Source organism: Salmo salar, chromosome ssa11 (genome assembly GCF_905237065.1).
Source record: "Salmo salar chromosome ssa11, Ssal_v3.1, whole genome shotgun sequence".
In the NCBI taxonomy this organism is placed as follows: domain Eukaryota; kingdom Metazoa; phylum Chordata; class Actinopteri; order Salmoniformes; family Salmonidae; genus Salmo; species Salmo salar.
Genome location: NC_059452.1, coordinates 75557080 through 75577387, shown reverse-complemented (window position 1 = coordinate 75577387; position 20308 = coordinate 75557080). Strand labels below are relative to the sequence as shown.

At 46.6% G+C, this 20308-nt stretch overlaps 1 protein-coding gene across 1 annotated transcript in view; it reads right to left on the bottom strand.

The window, feature by feature from the left end:
- Window positions 1-20308, bottom strand: part of cacna1bb (calcium channel, voltage-dependent, N type, alpha 1B subunit, b) — a 219981-nt gene that overhangs the window by 47168 nt on the left and 152505 nt on the right. Inside the window, exons 21-29 of the mRNA XM_045689930.1 lie at window positions 18940-19674; window positions 18671-18870; window positions 15699-15834; window positions 15366-15495; window positions 14491-14550; window positions 14080-14186; window positions 6762-6858; window positions 5697-5857; window positions 4956-5093 (exon numbers count right to left, since the gene is read on the bottom strand). Of these exons, the coding sequence (XP_045545886.1) occupies window positions 4956-5093; window positions 5697-5857; window positions 6762-6858; window positions 14080-14186; window positions 14491-14550; window positions 15366-15495; window positions 15699-15834; window positions 18671-18870; window positions 18940-19674 (1764 nt within the window). The remainder of the gene's footprint in view (window positions 1-4955; window positions 5094-5696; window positions 5858-6761; window positions 6859-14079; window positions 14187-14490; window positions 14551-15365; window positions 15496-15698; window positions 15835-18670; window positions 18871-18939; window positions 19675-20308) is intronic.

The following is a 20308-nucleotide window of genomic DNA, read 5'->3' as shown; positions in this document are numbered from 1 at the left end:
CAAAATCATGTTAAACACTATTATTGCACACAGAGTGAGTCCATGCAACTTATTATGTGACTTGTTAAGGAAATATTTACTCCTGAACTTATTTAGGCTTGCCATAACAAAAGGGTTGAACACTTACTGACTCAAGACATTTCCAAATTTTTTATTAATTTGTAAAAAATTCTAAAAACATAATTCCACTTTGACATTATGGGGTATTGTGTGTAGGCCAGTGACACACAATCTAAATGTAATTTATATTATATTCAGGCTGTAACACAACAAAATGTGAAAAAAGTCAAGGGGTGTAAATACTTTCTGAAGGAACTGATAAGGATATGAGTTGTACAAGCATGTTGTGAAATAAAATTCTATACATTTACTGGAACAAAGCATGTCCAATATTGATCTGTCACCTCCCATAACTGAGTACAGCAGGGAGTATTATTATAAAGCATGGAATAATAGAAAGTTCTCCAGGTTCACCATTTTATTTCACAACATGCTTGTACAACACATACTGTATCCTTATCAGTGCCTACAGAAAGAATTTATACCTCTTGACTATTCCACATTCCACCTTTGGCAGCGATTATAGCATTGAGTCGTCTTGGGTATGACGCTACAAGCTTGGCACATCTGTATTCGGGGAGTTTCTCCCATTCTTCTCTGCAGATCCTCTCAAGCTCTGTCAGGTTGGATGGGGAGCGTTGATGCACAGCTATTTTCAGGTCTCTCCAGAGATGTTCGATCGGGTTCAATCGGCCACTCAACGACATTCAGAGACTAGTCCCGAAGCCACTCCTGCGTTGTCTTGGCTGTGTGCTCAGGGTCAGTGTCCTGTTGGAATGTAAACCTTAGTGCCAGTCTGAGGTCCTGAGCGCTCTGGAGCAGGTTTTCATCAAGGATCTCTCTGTACTTTGCTCTGTTCATCTTTCCCTCGATCCTAACTAGTCTCACAGTTCCTGCTACTGAAAAACATTCCCACAGTATGATGCTGCCACCACCATGCATCACCGTAGGGATGGTGCCAGGTTTCCTCCAGACATGACGCTTGGCATTCAGGCCAAAGAGTTCAATCTTGGTTTTATCAGAGCAGAGAATCATGTTTCTCATGGTTTGAGAGTCTTTACGTGCCTTTTGGCAAACTCCAATCGGGCTGTCATGTGCCTTTTACTGAGGAATGGCTTCCGTCTGGCCACTATACCATAAAGGCCTGATTGGTGGAGTGCTGCAGGGATGGTTGTCCTTCTGGAAGGTGCTCCCATCTCCACAGAGGAACTCTAGAGCACTGTCAGAGTGACCATCGGGTTCTTGGTCACCTCCCTGACCAAGGCCCTTCTCCACCGATTGCTCAGTTTGGCCGGGCAGCCAGCTCTAGGAAGAGTCTTGGTGGTTCCAAATTTCTTCCATTTAAGAATGATGGAGGCCACTGTGTTCTTGGAGACCTTTAATGCAGCAGACACTTTTTGGTACCCTTCGCCAGATCTGTGCCTCGATACAATCCTGTCTCGGAGCTCTACGGACAATTCCTTCAACCTCATGGCTTGGTTTTATCTCTGACATGCACTGTGAGCTGTGGGACCTAATATAGACAGGTGTGTGCCTTTCCAAATCGTGTCCAATCAATTTAATTTACCACCGGTGGACTCCAATCAAGTTGTAGAATCATCTCAAGGATGATCAATGGAAACAGGATGCACCTGAGTTCAATTTTGAGTCTCATAGCAAAGGGTTAAAAATTACATTTGCTCAAAATTCTTAGTAAGTACAATTATTTATTTTTTCTCTCAACATTTGATTTGATTTGAGTTCAAGCAACTCAATTTTCTTTAGGTAATATCACATATAAAGTATAATTTGTTTAGGCAGAGGTTAGTTAAGTAAATGTTTACATTATATACTGCTCAAAAAAATAAAGGGAACACTTAAACAACACATCCTAGATCTGAATGAAAGAAATAATCTTATTAAATACTTTTTTCTTTACATAGTTGAATGTGCTGACAACATAATCACACAAAAATAATCAATGGAAATCCAATTTATCAACCCATGGAGGTCTGGATTTGGAGTCACATTCAAAATTAATGTGGAAAACCACACTACAGGCTGATCCAACTTTGATGTAATGTCCTTAAAACAAGTCAAAATGAGGCTCAGTAGTGTGTGTGGCCTCCAAGTGCCTGTATGACCTCCCTACAACACCTGGGCATGCTCCTGATGAGGTGGCGGATGGTCTCCTGAGGGATCTCCTCCCAGACCTGGACTAAAGCATCCGCCAACTCCTGGACAGTCTGTGGTGCAACGTGGCGTTGGTGGATGGAGCGAGACATGATGTCCCAGATGTGCTCAATTGGATTCAGGTCTGGGGAACAGGCGGGCCAGTCCATAGCATCAATGCCTTCCTCTTGCAGGAACTGCTGACACACTCCAGCCACATGAGGTCTAGCATTGTCTTGCATTAGGAGGAACCCAGGGCCAACCGCACCAGCATATGGTCTCACAAGGGGTCTGAGGATCTCATCTCGGTACCTAATGGCAGTCAGGCTACCTCTGGCGAGCACATGGAGGGCTGTGCGGCCCCCCAAAGAAATGCCACCTCACACCATGACTGACCCACCGCCAAACCGGTCATGCTGGAGGATGTTGCAGGCAGTAGAACGTTCTCCACGGCGTCTCCAGACTCTGTCACGTCTGTCACATGTGCTCAGTGTGAACCTGCTTTCATCTGTGAAGAGCACAGGGCGCCAGTGGCGAATTTGCCAATCTTGGTGTTCTCTGGCAAATGCCAAACGTCCTGCACGGTGTTGGGCTGTAAGCACAACCCCCACCTGTGGACGTCGGGCTCTCATACCACCCTCATGGAGTCTGTTTCTGACCGTTTGAGCAGACACATGCACATTTGTGGCCTGCTGGAGGTCATTTTGCAGGGATCTGGCAGTGCTTCTCCTGCTCCTCCTTGCACAAAGGCGGAGGTAGCGGTCCTGCTGCTGGGTTGTTGCCCTCCTACGGCCTCCTCCACATCTCCTGATGTACTGGCCTGTCTGCTGGTAGCGCCTCCATGCTCTGGACACTACGCTGACAGACACAGCAAACCTTCTTGCCACAGCTCGCATTGATGTGCCATCCTGGATGCGCTGCACTACCTGAGCCACTTGTGTGGGTTGTAGACTCCGTCTCATGCTACCACTAGAGTGAAAGCACCGCCAGCATTCAAAAGTGACCAAAACATCAGCCAGGAAGCATAGGAACTGAGAAGTGGTCTGTGGTCCCCACCTGCAGAACCACTCCTTTATTGGGGGTGTCTTGCTAATTGCCTATAATTTCCACCTGTTGTCTATTCCATTTGCACAACAGCATGTGAAATTTATTGTCAATCAGTGTTGCTTCCTAAGTGGACAGTTTGATTTCACAGAAGTGTGATTGACTTGGAGTTACATTGTGTTGTTTAAGTGTTCCCTTTATTTTTTTGAGCAGTGTATATTTTTTCATCATTAAACATTTATGATGTTTTTCAAGTAAATTATATAAAAAATATATATTTTAAAGTTCCGTTTACATTTTGGTCATTTAGAAGATCTTTCTTTGTAGTAATGAACAACATGAAGAAACGCACTTACTGTCACGTTCTGACCAGTAAAGGGGTTATTTGTTATTGTAGTTTGGTCAGGACGTGGCAGGGGGTGTTTGTTTTATGTGGTTCGGGGTTTGTTGGGCTATGTTATTATGTAAGAGGGGTGTTTGTTTAGAGTGTTCCGGGGTTTTTGGGCTATGTTCTATGTTAGTATATTTCTATGTTTTTCTAGTATGTCTAGTTCTATGTTTAGTTTATGGGGTTGACCTTCAATTGGAAGCAGCTGCTCCTAGTTGCTTCTAATTGAAGGTCCTATTTAAGAGGGGTGTTTTTCTTTGGGATGTTGTGGGTAGTTGTTTCCTGTTTTGTGTCTGTGTACCTGACAGGACTGTTTAGTGTCGGTCATTGTTTTGTATACGTGATTTGTTTGTTTTTCCTTCTTTTGAATGAATAAAGAAGATGAGTATACACGTTCCCGCTGCACCTTGGTCCAATCCTTACGACGCCCGTTACACTTACTGCACCAAAAAATATGAAGTTTAGAAGATATATTTATTATGTAACTAAAACATATTGAGTTAGAAAATGTCTGTACCTGTACTCTGATATTGTAGTGCAACGGGTTTCCACAAAGGTTTTGAGTAATGGGGTTTACAGTGAAGAGATGTGCTATTCCTTCTCAAGCCCTAGTCGCTGGGTTACAGGGAATAGAGACATTATGATTTAAGGATTCATCTAACAGCTAGTTAACTCATTTTACATAACTCATACCACGTAGCCCTGCATTATTACTTGGGATTAATGATATGGAAAGAGAAAGAGAGAACGAGAGAGGGGGGAGAGAGAGCGATGAATAATGACTGACTAGCTGAGGAGAGCGCATAAGACACTCCAACACCGTGAAGATTCTACATGCCATATAAATCAGGGTAATGATGAGGGACATACTGTAGCTCTGACTAGCGCTGTCTCCTCCTGAACATTAACGCAATGCAAGCATGCACACAATCAGAAACACACACATATACACACACACATACATACATACACACATATATACACACACCTCCCACTGAAGCTCACCCCACCTAGCATCCCCCAGAGAGCATTCATTTCCTCCATATCATTGGCACTTTGGCCTCTGAAATGGATGTCAATTGGGATGCTCGTCTTGTAAAGGACACTCTGTACATTCAATAGGGGTTGATGGACCCCGTTGGAACCCTCTCGTCTACCCGGGAAGCTGACTGGCTACCCTGTGGTTATGTGAGCAGGTGATGTGTAGGTGATTGGCTAGCCTGTGATTATGTGACTGGGTTCTTTCCAGTAATTGGCTGGCCTGAGCCACTCTCCGCAGCTTATTGGCTGGTGTGAGGTGTGGGCTACTCACATTGGCCAGCCCTCCCCGGTGGAGACGGTGAAGAGGGTGAGGAAGGCCCACAGCACGTTATCATAATGGAACTCGTACTTTCTCCACTCACGATCCTGAGCAGCCACGTCATCCCGGTCATAGTCCAGAAACTTACCCCTGATGAACGACGGAGAGAGAGGGAGAGAAAAAGTAAGCGAGAGAAAGGAGAAAGAGAGAAGAGAGAGAGAGAAAGCAAAAAAGAGAGAGTAGCACAATATTGTATTAGTATACTGTAGGTAAATTGGCTCAAGCTACAGTACCATTCAAAAGTTTGGACACACCTACTCATTCAAGGGTTTTTCTTTATTTTTACTATTTTCTACACTGTAGAATAATAGTGAAGACATCAAAACTATGAAATAACACATGTGGAATCATGTAGTAACCAAAAAAGTGTTAAACAAATCTAAATATATTTTATAGTTGAGATTCTTCAAAGTAGCCACCATTCGCCTTGATGACAGCTTTGCACACGCTTGGCATTCTCTCAACCAGCTTCAGGAGGTAGTCACCTGGAATGCATTTCAATTAACAGGTGTGCCTTGAATTTCTTTGTACTACATGATTCCATGTGTTATTTTATAGTTTTGATGTCTTCACTATTATTCTACAATGTAGAAAATAGTACAAATCAAGAAACACCTGGAATGAGTAGTTGTGTCCAAACTTTTGACTGGTACTGTATTTATTTAGTAAGGGTTAAGAGTGTGTGTAATGTACCTGCAGTCCTTCTCCAGACCTTTAGACTCGTCGGTGCAGTAGAAGAACTTGCCCTTGAACAGCTGCACAGCGATCACAGCGAAGATGAACATGAAGAGCATGTAGACAATGAGGATGTTGAGCACGTTCTTCAGAGAGTTGACCACGCAGTCAAACACAGCCTGGAGGGGAAGACAAACACACACAATCACTCAAACTCACATTGACATGCATTTAAACACCCGGCCGCACACACATACGCACACACACACACAAGCATGCACACGCAGTCTCTTCACAGCGCTCTGTTGATCAGTTTGCGGTTTGATGACTCGGTTTGCGGTTTGATGTCATGGCAGGTATGCAATCTGCCCAATGAATATGCATCAGCTGGGGATGAATAAGACAGTAACTCACAGAGCTGCTCTGCGACGTAAGGTATTTCCACCAACCTGTCACAAATGCCACTGTCCAAGCATCTAACTGTATGAGAGTGGTTAGCTCTGGTCCAGGGCATTATGTGCAGCTTGCTGATGCTGAGCCTTCAGCACTGAGCCTTCAGCATCAGCAAGCAGCATGTAATGCCCTGGACCAGAGCTAGCGAGTAGTGGGCTTATCTCCCTGCCAACCCTGATCAATCTCAATCATCTCAATCACACATCAATTCAATTCATAGGATTTGCTGCTGTCTTTGGTCCGATCCATGACCTTTGTCTGATCAACTACCTTTCCATAAATCAATTACTTTGGTCTAGACTGGTTCAGACAATATCAGAGCTGGAGCTGTGGTCCTGATGAGAGTGAGACGGATTTGCATTTTTCTCATTTGTCAAATAAAAACAGTCGCCGGGTGGAGGATGATAAACTGGTATATGAAGATAGACACTGGGGATATCAGTCATTACATCACGCCATCCTCTCCCATTAGCTTATCTCTCATACAATCACTTGCGAGTTCGGGAATCCACTGTCTGCCGCTGCAGCGTCCGTGTGCGTGTTTGTGGGTGTGTGCAACGTGTCAACCGGTCATGGAAGCGGCTTCTCTGCTGTGTCAGAGAGGAGTTGACGGGTGGCAGATGTAGTCACCTTGAGCTTGGGCAGTCGTTTAATGGTCTTCAGGGGCCTCAGGACTCGCAGCACCCTGAGGGACTTGATGGTGTTGATGTCCTTGCCTTTAGTTCCTCTGCACAGAGCAAGACCACAGTTAGTGAACGAAGAAGAACATTCTGCTGTGGACCACAGGCTCTCACCACTACCTTACCTTCTGTTCTGTCGCAGGCTCTCACCACTACCTTACCTTCTGTTCTGTCGCACACACAGCACACGCACGCACGCACGCACGCACGCACGCACGCACGCACGCACGCACGCACACACACACACACACACACACACACACACACACACACACACACACACACACACACACACACACCAATATTTAGTAATATCTCTCTCTTTACTCATTCTCTTTAAGGCACACATGTATCAAATGTCCTTCCATCCCCGCAGGTTGTAGTGAGGAATACTCAGTGGTTAGTGGAGTACAGTAGAGTACAGTAGAGTTAGTAAAATACATGCATGTGAGTAGATGGCTTATTCTACAGAAACATACTGTACCTAGCAACACAGGGTAGGACAGTAAATCACATTTCAAGAGCAATTCAAAGGGTTTCTGTATAGGGAACAATCACATAATAGGACGAAGGACTACGATCCACTATCCACTGGTATTTCTGTGGAATAACACACACATACACAGTTGTAGAAAAAGACGCAAAGAAACAAGTCCTGATCAGTGACACGCTTCTTTGTAGGAACCAGTGCTGTCCTAGCCATTGGAGCTGTGCTTGCCACAGTGGCGGGTTAAACAGCAATGATTTAGAACCTGTTAGCGACAATATACCGTACTGTCCTCAGGAGCCATAAGAACACTGGTCAATGACAGTGAATGTGGAGTCAATACAGTAATCTACCTACACATTGGCCGTGTCCAAAATCTGTCTTGACTACTACTTACTAAAACTACATACTGTGTACTAATCGTCCTACACACTATTTAAAATGTACCGTTTAGTAAATATGTATGCAGTAGGCTAAGCAACAAATATCAATACATAATGTCCATAGTCTCAACGTACATTCTGTACATTGATTCTGTACATTGAGTCTTGAAAAGAACCACATTCAGGAAAAACTCAGGAGGGAAAACTAGAGATGTTATTAAGTACGTCACCCCGCTCCTCCGCTCTCTCCACTGGCTTCCAGTTGAAGCTCGCATCCGCTACAAGACCATGGTGATTGCCTACGGAGCTGTGAAGGGAACGGCACCTCCATACCTTCAGGCTCTGATCAGGCCCTACACCCAAACAAGGGCACTGCGTTCATCCACCACTAGCCTGCTGGCCCCCCTACCTCTGAGGAAGCACAGTTCCCGCTCAGCCCAGTCAAAACTGTTCGCTGCTCTGGCACCCCAATGGTGGAACAAGCTCCCTCACGACGCCAGGACAGCGGAGTCAATCACCACCTTCCGGAGACACCTGAAACCCCACCTCTTTAAGGAATACCTAGGATAGGATAAAGTAATCCTTCTAACCCCCCCCTTAAAATATTTAGATGCACTATTGTAAAGTGGTTGTTCCACTGGATATCATAAGGTGAATGCACCATTATGTAAGTCGCTCTGGATAAGAGCGTCTGCTAAATGACTTTAAATGTAAGTACAGTGGGGCAAAAAAGTATTTAGTCAGCCACCAATTGTGCAAGTTCTCCCACTTAAAAAGATAGAGAGGCCTGTAATTTTCATCATAGGTACACTTCAACTATGACAGACAAAATGAGAAAAAAAAATCCAGAAAATCACATTGTAGGATCTTTAATGAATTTATTTGCAAATTATGGTGGAAAATAAGTATTTGGTCAATAACAAAAGTTTATACTTTGTTATATACCCTTTGTTGGCAATGACACAGGTCAAACGTTTTCTCTAAGTCTTCACAAGGTTTTCACACACTGTTGCTGGTATTTTGGCCCATTCCTCCATGCAGATCTCCTCTAGAGCAGTGATGTTTTGGGGCTGTCGCTGGGCAACACGGACTTTCAACTCCCTCCAAAGATTTTCTATGGGGTTGAGATCTGGAGACTGGCTAGGCCACTCCAGGACCTTGAAATGCTTCTTACGAAGCCACTCCTTCGTTGCCCGGGCGGTGTGTTTGGGATCATTGTCATGCTGAAAAACCCAGCCACGTTTCATCTTCAATGCCCTTGCTGATGGAAGGAGGTTTTCACTCAAAATCTCACGATACATGGCCCCATTCATTCTTTCCTTTACACGGATCAGTCGTCCTGGTCACTTTGCAGAAAAACAGCCCCAAAGCATGATGTTTCACAGTAGGTATGGTGTTCTTTGGATGCAACTCAGCATTCTTTGTCCTCCAAACACAACGAGTTCAGTTTTTACCAAAAAGTTATATTTTGGTTTCATCTGACCATATGACATTCTCCCAATCCTCTTCTGCATCATCCAAATGCTCTCTAGCAAACTTCAGACGGGCCTGGACATGTACTGGCTTAAGCAGGGGGACACGTCTGGCGCTGCAGGATTTGAGTCCCTGGCGGCGTAGTGTGTTACTGATGGTAGGCTTTGTTACTTTGGTCCCAGCTCTCTGCAGGTCATTCACTAGGTCCCCCCGTGTGCTTCTGGGATTTTTGCTCACCGTTCTTGTGATCATTTTGACCCCACGGGGTGAGATCTTGCGTGGAGCGCCAGATCGAGGGAGATTATCAGTGGTCTTGTATGTCTTCCATTTCCTAATAATTGCTCCCACAGTTGATTTCTTCAAACCAAGCTGCTTGCAGATTCAGTCTTCCCAGCCTGGTGCAGGTCTACAATTTTGTTTCTGGTGTCCTTTGACAGCTCTTTGGTCTTGGCCATAGTGGAGTTTGGAGTGTGACTGTTTGAGGTTGTGGACAGGTGTCTTTTATACTGACAACAAGTTCAAACAGGTGCCATTAATACAGGTAACGAGTGGAGGACAGAGGAGCCTCTTAAAGAAGAAGTTACAGGTCTGTGAGAGCCAGAAATCTTGCTTGTTTGTAGGTGACCAAATACTTATTTTCCACCATAATTTGCTAATAAATAAATTAAAAATCCTACAATGTGATTTTCTGGATTGTTTTTCTCATTTTTCTGTCATAGTTGATGTGTACCTATTATGAAAATGACAGACCTCTCTCATCTTTTTAAGTGGGAGAACTTGCACAATTGGTGGCTGACTAAATACTTTTTTGCCCAACTGTATTTACGTGAGCTTTATGTTTACGTGCTTCTTTGTGTGGCCTTCCTTGTGTGTGTATGCGTGTGTGTGAGCGTGTTTGTTGGTGTGTGTGAGTCCAGTCACATCTCCTCAGCAGGTTGATAAGCCCTGGGGCGTCCATCTCTCCCCCCTAATTCCCTTTCCCCCTCCTCTCTCTCTGCTCACACCGGCAGAAATCAGAAAAGTCCTCTTTGACCATCTATATGGATGGTACTGGAGCTTCTAAATTCAAATAATGCCCAGACAGCCAGTGTGTGTGTGGGGGGGTCAAAGAGGACTGAGAGGCTCAAAAGAAGGACTCTGTAGAAATGTGTAACCTGTCCATGACTCTGCTGGCGCCCTCTTTCCGCCCTCTCGCCGTGCAATCTATTCCACTGTACAGTTTGGAATCATGACTTGAGATACATACTGAACTAGAGTACACACCTTTGAATAAATCACACACTGACATCAGTGGGAAGATTGGCAGATCAGCTGGAGCTATACAGTACATGCACATATCTCAAGTGAGGACCGAGGCAATAATGACTTAGTCTATATGTATTCCGTGGACACAATATACCTCAGTAAAGAGAGAGAAAAAACAGAAGCATGGTTCCACACAGATTGGGCGTGTTGACTTTTTCTTATCCAATGGGAGCTTTAGGTCTAACACACTGGCATGCAACAGTCATGCTCTGAAGACCTGGTTACCCTGGCATGCAATCTGGTAAGTCAACCCCCACCGGCGTCAGTCCAGGGTCTCAACACGTCTAGATGGCGAGTGAACCGTACCCTAATAGCATTCAGAAGAGCCGTGGGCTGAAAGGATGTGTGTGTTCACATCAAAGTAGCTCAGATCATCCCTGATTATCCTCGGTCACCGTGACTACAGCGTTCTCAGCTGCCCCTTTCCGAAAGAGAGCGCACAGCAGTTCCTGTTTACGGATGGGGGTATCTGTTTCCTTAATCATCGGCCTCTCAGTGGGTATTATTCCCAACCTTCTGCTCTTTCTGTTGTTTCCACCCAAGGCCAAACAAGAAGAGGAAACAAAATTCTCCCTCCCTGATCTGCCCTTCTCACTAACTCTTTCGCTATTTATGATGATGCTGATGAGGTAAGGATGTTTGTATGTGAAATGTGACTTTCTGATGACACTGTTTGTTAATATTGATTGATTTACTGTAATTCTTGGGTACGTTGGTATTGTTTAACCGTTCTTTACTTTAGCATGATGGCACACAATGGCATCAAGAGACAGGGTTTAATATGATTAGTGATTGTCTTCTGAAAGCTATTCGGAAGAGTCTTGGTTCACTGAGAGGGTAAGAGGGGGAGGGGGGGTGTCCTGCCCAGTGCAGGACAGAGAGTGAGAGCATTGGAACGCGATGGGGGAGGTTGATGGGGAACGTTTTGGGAGGATGGGGCTTTGGGGTCAGGGGTCAATAAGAGAGAGTGTTGGTCCCCACCTGGCCACGCTTTGTTGCGATCTGATGAAGAGAAACAATAATAAACAGAACACACACAAACACGTCACAAAACCACATAGAACAAACGGAAAGCACAGAAGAAATTATGGCTGCTTCATGAAGACAAAGAAAAAGGCAGAAATATACAGAAACACTAAGAAAAATAAACACTTTAAGCCACTTTAAGACGGTATTAATAACGCTGTTGAAGAGAGGAGGAGATTTAGTGGCTGGAGCTAGTTAGCCTTAAGACGTAATACTGAACATTGAAACACATCAGTAAGAGACAAATAATGACAAGCAAATGGAAGCATTTAACTCACTTCAAGTCAAGAGCAAAAAAGAGAAGAAACCTAGCATAGACTGATCTGAAAATGACAGCTTTAGGGGGTTTTGGTTGTCTATCTTCTGTTTCTGACAAGAAGACCCAGGCTGCGTCCTAAATTAAACCATACATAGTGCACTACCTTTGACCAGAGCAATATGGGACCTTTTCAAAATAAGTGCACTATATAGGGAATAGGGTGCCATTTGGGATTTTATATATTTTTTCTGACAGGAGATTTTCCAGTGAGATGGCATCAAGGAAGAGAAGACAAGACTTTCGACAAAAGACACATCTGAGAGTACCATCTATCTCTCTGTCTGTCTACCAGGGAAGTGAGCAGCTCAGAGATGGAGGCTAGGACGAGAAAGTATATCATCCAGATAACCTCCCTATCAGCTACCCAGCATTCCACAGTACCAGGAGAGGAACACATATATACCATACTGAGCCAGCATTATGGGACAACAACTACCATGCACACGCACGCACGCACACACACACACACACTTGGATGTATGAACATATAGACAGCCATTCACACACACATACAGTGACCACACACACACACACACACACATCTCAAACGCACCTACTGTTCCATGCAGAAATATCCTCTCAATGATGAGACCGTGTGAATTTTAAATGGGAGAGTAAATCAATGAACATATGCAAATAAACCGAAGAATATACAGTAATATAATGAATGTGAATCTATAGGTATATAGGCTAGTTAAGCAAACGGACTGAGCAATGAGAGTGAGGCTGCTGGCTACAGTCATGCTACGCTACATACCTACATTATACCCTGGACAGGCAGTGAAAGACAGACAGACAAGTCAGACAGGCAAGACAGACAGGCAAGACAGACAGGCAAGAAAGCAGGCAATCACAAAGGCATTACCCCATGAAGCTCCTGAAAGCAATCCAAGCCACAAAAGAGAAAGACAGAGGGACAGTTTGAAAGAAAGGGGAAAGAGACAGAGTCAGCGACACAGAAAACCACAGAGGAACCCATCAAAACACAGTAGGCTACTGCCCGGAAAAAAAGAGAGAAGAGGCTAGAAGGATAGAGAATAAAAACAACAGCAATACAGATGTGGTCAAATTTGCTACTTCAGAGGTTATTACACGTTAGCCCCATCGTGACACCACTGGGTGTAAAACAATTGAATGAGCTGGCAGAGAAAACACCATTTCCTTTTACTCCAGAGACGCAGATGGCTGGTCGGCATGCTTGAAGAGACTGCTTTTCACCTTCCTTTATTGTCTTTGAGTCTTTGAGTGTGTGTGTGTGTGTGTGTGTGTGTGTGTGTGTGTGTGTGTGTGTGTGTGTGTGTGTGTGTGTGTGTGTGTGTTACTCGCCATAGAAGCACCTGATGACTTTCTTTTGGGCCTTGAGTGAGAGAGTTTAACTCAGACAGGCATGTTTGTTAATTAAATGGCCACCGGACTATTTACATTGACCCCCCCTCCATTTGTTTTGTACACTGCTGCTACTCGCTGTTTATTATCTAAGCATAGTCACTTCAACCCTACCTACATGTACAAATTACCTCGACTAACCTGTACCCCCACACACTGACTCAGTACCCCCTGTATATAGCCTCGTTATTGTTATTTTATTGTGTTACTTTTTATAATTTTTTACTTTAGTTTATTTGGTAAATATTTTCTTAACTCTTCTTGAACTGCACTGTTGGTTAAGGGCTTGTAAGTACGCATTTCCCGGTGAGGTCTACACTTGCTGTATTTGGCGCATGTGACAAATAAAGTTGGATTTGATATGATTTGTACGTGCGCCAGCAGGGGGAGCCAGTGTGTGACTGAGGGGGGAATCTGTCGAGGTGGCACACTGTAGGGGAGAGGTGCTGTTGGCTGAAACAGGCCTTGAAACAGTAATAATACTGTAATTAATTTAAAAGGGCAAACCAGGGTTGATCCATGCATTTTGGACCTTTAAATTAATGATATATAGCCATTCATTTTTGAAGAATATAACTTATAAATGTCTCATGAGCTTTGTTCAACTGTCTTACCCTACCATAATACACAACATCAACTTGTTTTACTTGATTGCTTGTAAACAATCCAATAGTAAACAAACACTGTATAGTTTTAAAACAGTCCTTGCATCCATGTTCCCGTCTTCGAATTTGAGAGAGGTTACATTTCTCCAGCCCCCGTCCCTCAGCTGTTTACCAAAACAAATAGTGAGGTGACCGATGTTGTTGTTTTCGGAATCACCTGTAGCCACTTTAAGCCCTTCTACAGCTGCCAGAGGAACATACAGTACGTCAAAGTGTGTACTTACGAGCAGGCGAAGGCCACCAGCGCTCCACTGACCACGATAAAGTCCAGGATGTTCCACAGGTCGCGGAAGTAAGAACCAGGATGGAGGAGCAGTCCCAGGTCTATCATCTACACACAGAGTTAAAGATGATTGAATATATGGGGGGAGATGATCCACATTAAACTAACCGTTGGCAATCTCACCCTCTGAAACAGTATAAGTGTCCAAGGGATGAACATTACCACTCCAGTAAAGAGCCCTGATATTGGATGTAGTACTTAAAAAGGAACCAGATATCTCCCTTCCAACTTGAGGCAGCTTTGCAGTGCAGCTATTCTGAGCTGCAACCTAAGAGAGTACCTCTGTGTATGCTATTCAAACTGTCCAACGTCCATTTGCAACACGTTCCCCAGCATGACATTGACCTCTCACCTTAATCACCATCTCAAAGGTGAACACTCCCGTGAAGACGTAGTCCAGATATTTGAGCACCTGCAAGAGGACATATGATGGTGAGAAACGATTGAACCCTCTGTCAGAAGTCACACAGCCTCTCTCTTCTTTACTCTTCCCCAAGACACAAATGCGCAAGTGAACAGCAAACCTGGTTTCAGAAAACAAATAAAGCAAGACCTCACGGCACAACAGCTCTCCCCCGTGTGACCTACTTGTTGTGTGTCTGTACTGGCATGTAGGCGGAACTGATAGACGCGTTCATGTTTTGAAATGTATGTAAATTGTAAAATATTTGGTCTGTAATGTCTTTTTCGTTGTGTGTCAGACCCTTGTAAGACTAGCTGTCGCCATTGGCAATGACTAATGTGAATCCTAATAAATCAAAATCAAAAAAGCAGGGAATAGCCTTAGCAGCACTCAGCTCATGTTTATTCCAGCTGAGCCCTTCACTAGAATGCTAATAAGTTAAGCCTGTCTTTCTGAAGACCCAAATGAACTCAAAAATACTTTACAGAAATACTGTGCACTCTCACACAGTCTAACTGTCAGGTGATATTAACAGAAATTCTAGAAGCTTCTGTCAGCTCAATCAGGCCTAATGAATCAGCTAGTCAGTCAGTTAGTCAGTCAGTCGGAATGAGGACCAGAGGGGGTTGTGGGATTTGGAGGCAATCTAAGTCCAAATTCCTTTAGCGCTAGTAGAGACTGCTCCTGCTCCTCAGGACCCAAAAAGCCAGCAGCCCAGTGTGTGTGTGTGTGTGTGTGTGTGTGTGTGTGTGTGTGTGTGTGTGTGTGTGTGTGTGTGTGTGTGTGTGTGTGTGTGTGTGTGTGTGTGCACTTGCAGTACTCACGTTATTGCGGGGTGCATTGGCCTGCACAGGGTCTTCAGCGGCCAGGGCTATGCTGCTCATGGTGATGACCGACAGGATACACATCTCAAAGTAACGCAGGTTCACTACATAGTGGCACAGCCGACGCACCCTGAACAGCAAAGCACAGGTCATCTCGCTGAGTTCACTCAACATACCCTCCCAAAACGCTAACAGAACACTGAGTTGGACTCAATACAGTAATGCAGAAAAAGTCTTACTGCCTTTATAGGTAGAACTATCACTGTTACATTGCACATATATGAGCAAGATCAATTAGAGCCAGCAGGTTCGATGTCTCAGGGCCTGACTTACGGGTTGGTCTGCCCGAACACAAACATGGAGCTGTAGGGTAGAATGTGTTTGGGGCCGTTCTTCAGCTCCTCCTCATCCTCCTCTAAGTTCTTCTTCTCCTCGTTCTGGGGGAGGCTCTCACAGTCTATGTTATTCACTATCAGAGAGAGAGAGAGAGAAAGAGAGAGAGAAAGAGAGAGAGAAAGAGAGAGAGAGAGAGAAAGAGAGATATTGACTGAAGTGTTTCCCCTGCAGCCCATGCCTAACAGGAGCATAACACAGTGTGGCACTGACTGAGGTACTGACTGAGGTACAGACTGAGGTACAGACTGAGGTACTGACTGAGGTACAGACTGAGGTACAGACTGAGGTACTGACTGAGGTACTGACTGAGGTACTGACTGAGGTACTGACTGAGGTACTGACTGAGGTACAGACTGAGGTACTGACTGAGGTACAGACTGAGGTACAGACTGAGGTACTGACTGAGGTACTGACTGAGGTACAGACTGAGGTACAGACTGAGGTACTGACTGAGGTACAGACTGAGGTACTGACTGAGGTACAGACTGAGGTACTGACTGAGGTACTGACTGAGGTACAGACTGAGGTACTGACTGAGGTACTGACTGAGGTACAGACTGAGGTACTGACTGAGGTACAGACTGAGGTACTGACTGAGGTACAGACTGAGGTACTGACTGAGGTACTGACTGAGGTGCTGACTGAGGTACTGATGTGGATACTGACTGGGGTACAGACTGGGGTACAGACTGGGGTACAGACTGGGATACTGACTGGGGTACAGACGGGGGTACAGACGGGGGTACAGACTGGGATACTGACTGGGGTACAGACTGGAGTACTGACTGGGGTACAGACTGGGGTACTGACTGGGGTACAGACTGGGGTACAGACTGGGATACTGACTGAGGTACAGACTGGGGTACAGACTGGGGTATTGACTGGGGTACAGACTGGGGTACTGACTGAGGTACAGACTGGGATACTGACTGGGGTACAGACTGGGGTACAGACTGGGGTACAGACTGGGGTACAGACTGGGGTACAGACTGGGGTAAGACTGGGGTAATGACTGGGATACTGACCGGGGTACAGACTGGGGTACAGACTGGGGTACAGACTGGGGTACTGACTGGGGTACAAACTGGGGTACAGACTGGGGTACAGACTGGGGTACAGACTGGGGTACTGACTGGGGTACTGACTGGGGTACTGACTGGGGTACAGACTGGGGTACAGACTGGGGTACCGACTGGGGTACAGACTGGGGTACCGACTGGGGTACAGACAGGGGTACAGACTGGGGTACTGACTGGGGTACAGACAGAGGTACAGACTGTGGTACAGACTGAGGTACAGACTGAGGTACAGACTGAGGTACTGACTGAGGTACTGACTGAGGTACTGACTGAGGTACTGACTGAGGTGCTGACTGAGGTACTGATGTGGATACTGACTGGGGTACAGACTGGGGTACAGACTGGGTTACAGACTGGGATACTGACTGGGGTACAGACTGGGGTACAGACTGGAGTACAGACTGAGATACTGACTGAGGTACAGACTGGAGTACTGACTGGGGTACAGACTGGGGTACAGACTGGGGTACAGACTGGGGTACTGACTGGGGTACAGACTGGAGTACTGACTGGGGTACAGACTGGGGTACAGACTGGGGTACAGACTGGGGTACAGACTGGGGTACAGACTGGGGTACAGACTGGGGTACAGACTGGGATACTGACTGAGGTACAGACTGGGGTACAGACTGGGGTACAGACTGGGGTACAGACTGGGGTATTGACTGGGGTACAGACTGGGGTATTGACTGGGGTACAGACTGGGGTACTGACTGAGGTACAGACTGGGGTACAGACTGGGATACTGACTGGGGTACTGACTGGGGTAATGACTGGGATACTGACTGGGGTACAGGCGGGGGTACTGACTGGGGTACAGACTGGGGTACAGACTGTGGTACAGACTGAGGTACAGACTGAGGTACTGACTGAGGTGCTGACTGAGGTACTGATGTGGATACTGACTGGGGTACAGACTGGGGTACAGACTGGGATACTGACTGGGGTACATACTGGGGTACAGACTGGAGTACAGACTGAGATACTGACTGAGGTACAGACAGGAGTACTGACTGGGGTACAGACTGGGGTACTGACTGGGGTACAGACTGGGGTACAGACTGGAGTACAGACTGGGGTACAGACTGGGGTACAGACTGGGGTACAGACAGAGGTACAGACTGTGGTACAGACTGAGGTACAGACTGAGGTACTGACTGAGGTACTGACTGAGGTGCTGACTGAGGTACTGATGTGGATACTGACTGGGGTACAGACTGGGGTACAGACTGGGGTACAGACTGGGGTACAGACTGGGATACTGACTGGGGTACAGACTGGGGTACAGACTGGAGTACAGACTGAGATACTGACTGAGGTACAGACTGGAGTACTGACTGGGGTACAGACTGGGATACTGACTGGGATACTGACTGGGATACTGACTGGGGTACAGACTGGAGTACTGACTGGGGTACAGACTGGGGTACTGACTGAGGTACAGACTGGGGTACTGACTGGGGTACAGACTGGGGTACTGACTGGGGTACAGACTGGGGTACAGACTGGGGTACTGACTGGGGTACTGACTGGGGTACAGACTGGGGTACAGACTGGGGTACAGACTGGGGTACAGACTGGGGTACAGACTGGGGTACTGACTGGGGTACTGACTGGGGTACACACTGTGGTACAGACTGGGGTACAGACTGGGGTACTGACTGGGGTACTGAGTGAGGTACAGACTGTGGTACAGACTGGGGTACAGGCGGGGGTACTGACTGGGGTACCGACTGTGGTACTGACTGGGGTACTGACTGGGGTACAGACTGGGGTACAGACTGGGGTACAGACTGGGGTACTGACTGGGGTAATGACTGGGGTACTGACTGGGTATGATGGTGGTCTCTCTGGGTGGGGCGGTGATGGTGACAGGGATGTGGACAGTGTTGCTGTTGAGGCCTGCCTGGCTGGCTCTGTGGCTGTTCTTCTGGTTGTCTGCATCCTCTTGCTTCTCTCCAGCCTGTAGACCTGCAGGAGGCTGCACAGGGCTGGTGGCCAGGCTCTCCCCTTGAGCGTCCAGTGAAGCTCTGTGGTGATGACATGACAATAGTAAAAAGAGGTCACTAAAGCACATTGAGAATGCGCTGGTCACTCACCTGTGTCCCTGGTCCCTGTCTCCATCTCTCTTCCCGTTCTCTCTGCACTCCTCCCCATCCAGAGTTGACTGGGCCCTGACCATGCGGGAGCGGTATCTCCTCCTCTCTCCGTTCCCCTCTCCGTTCCCCTCCTTGTGCCCCCGGCCCTTCCTCTCCACTCTGGCCCCGTTAGCCAGGGCCCCGTTCCCCTCTCGGGGCTGTCTGTGGGAGTGGTGGTGGCGGTGCTCTCTCTCCTCCCCCCCTCCGTTCACCCCTTCCTCCGGGGACCCCGCCTGGTGATGGTGCCTGTGGCCCTGGCCCCCCTCTCGACTATGGCTCCTCTCCACCTTTCCTTCTTTGGGCCGGGGCCCGTCTGGGTGGTAGTGGTCCCTACTGCGGCTGTGGTGGGTGTGATGCCTGCTCTCCCCGTTCTCCCCATTCCTCTCCCGGTGGCGGTGGTGCTTGCGGAGTTGTGGGCCGTGGGGGTCTCCCCCCTCTTGCTGGGTGTCTGCTCCGTCTCTGTCCTCCTTGGGGGGTGGTGGTTTGTCCCCGTTGCCTGGCTCCACCACTAGGGGGCGGTCGTTGTGGGTCTTCATGTCGGGGCGCAGGTGGAGGGCGGAGGAGACACGCAGGCGTTCCTCTGGGTCCAGCTCGTTGAACAGAGCCTCGGAGCTGGCCCTCAAGTTGTTTTGACGCAGCTGGTTAGTGCGCTGCTCCCACACCGACATCATCTTACTGGCTCTCTGCTGATCCTTACTGCAGGGTGGATGGACAGGGAAGGGGAGGGAAACCTGTAATTTGTCAAGTTTTAACATGCTCACCCAAACCCTCTACAGGTACACAATGGGCTGCGTTTGAAATGACACCCTAAGCTTCATATAGTGCACTACTTTTGGCCAGAGCCCTGGTCAAAAGTAGTCGACTATGGAATAGGGTGCCATTTGGAATGCAGCCATGGCCATGTCTGAGGGACCACGGTTACCATAGTGATGCTTTTTTGTGAGGCCTAACATGCATGTGAGAACATGTGATGGGTTGCATGAGTGATGTCATTTTCTCCTTGCGTATGCTTCCTGCTTCCTCGATTCATGTGAGTTACTACTATGGATGGAAACAGTTAAGGATGACAATTCTCCAGTATTGTGAGCAGCCAGTACTGACCTGCATAATGGGTCTGCAAGCTGTCATCTCCACCCCCTACCACCAGCATCCAAAAATACCTCACATGTTGACTTTTTAGTTACTTTATTTCTCTGAAAGGTGAGCTATCTTGCCTAACAGACTGGAAAACTTGAGTACACACAGAGAACAGGAAAAATGAGTCTGGTTTTAAGTAACCTTAAAGGGATAATCCACTCAAAAACATATCTTTTGGTATTTGTTTCAGTAG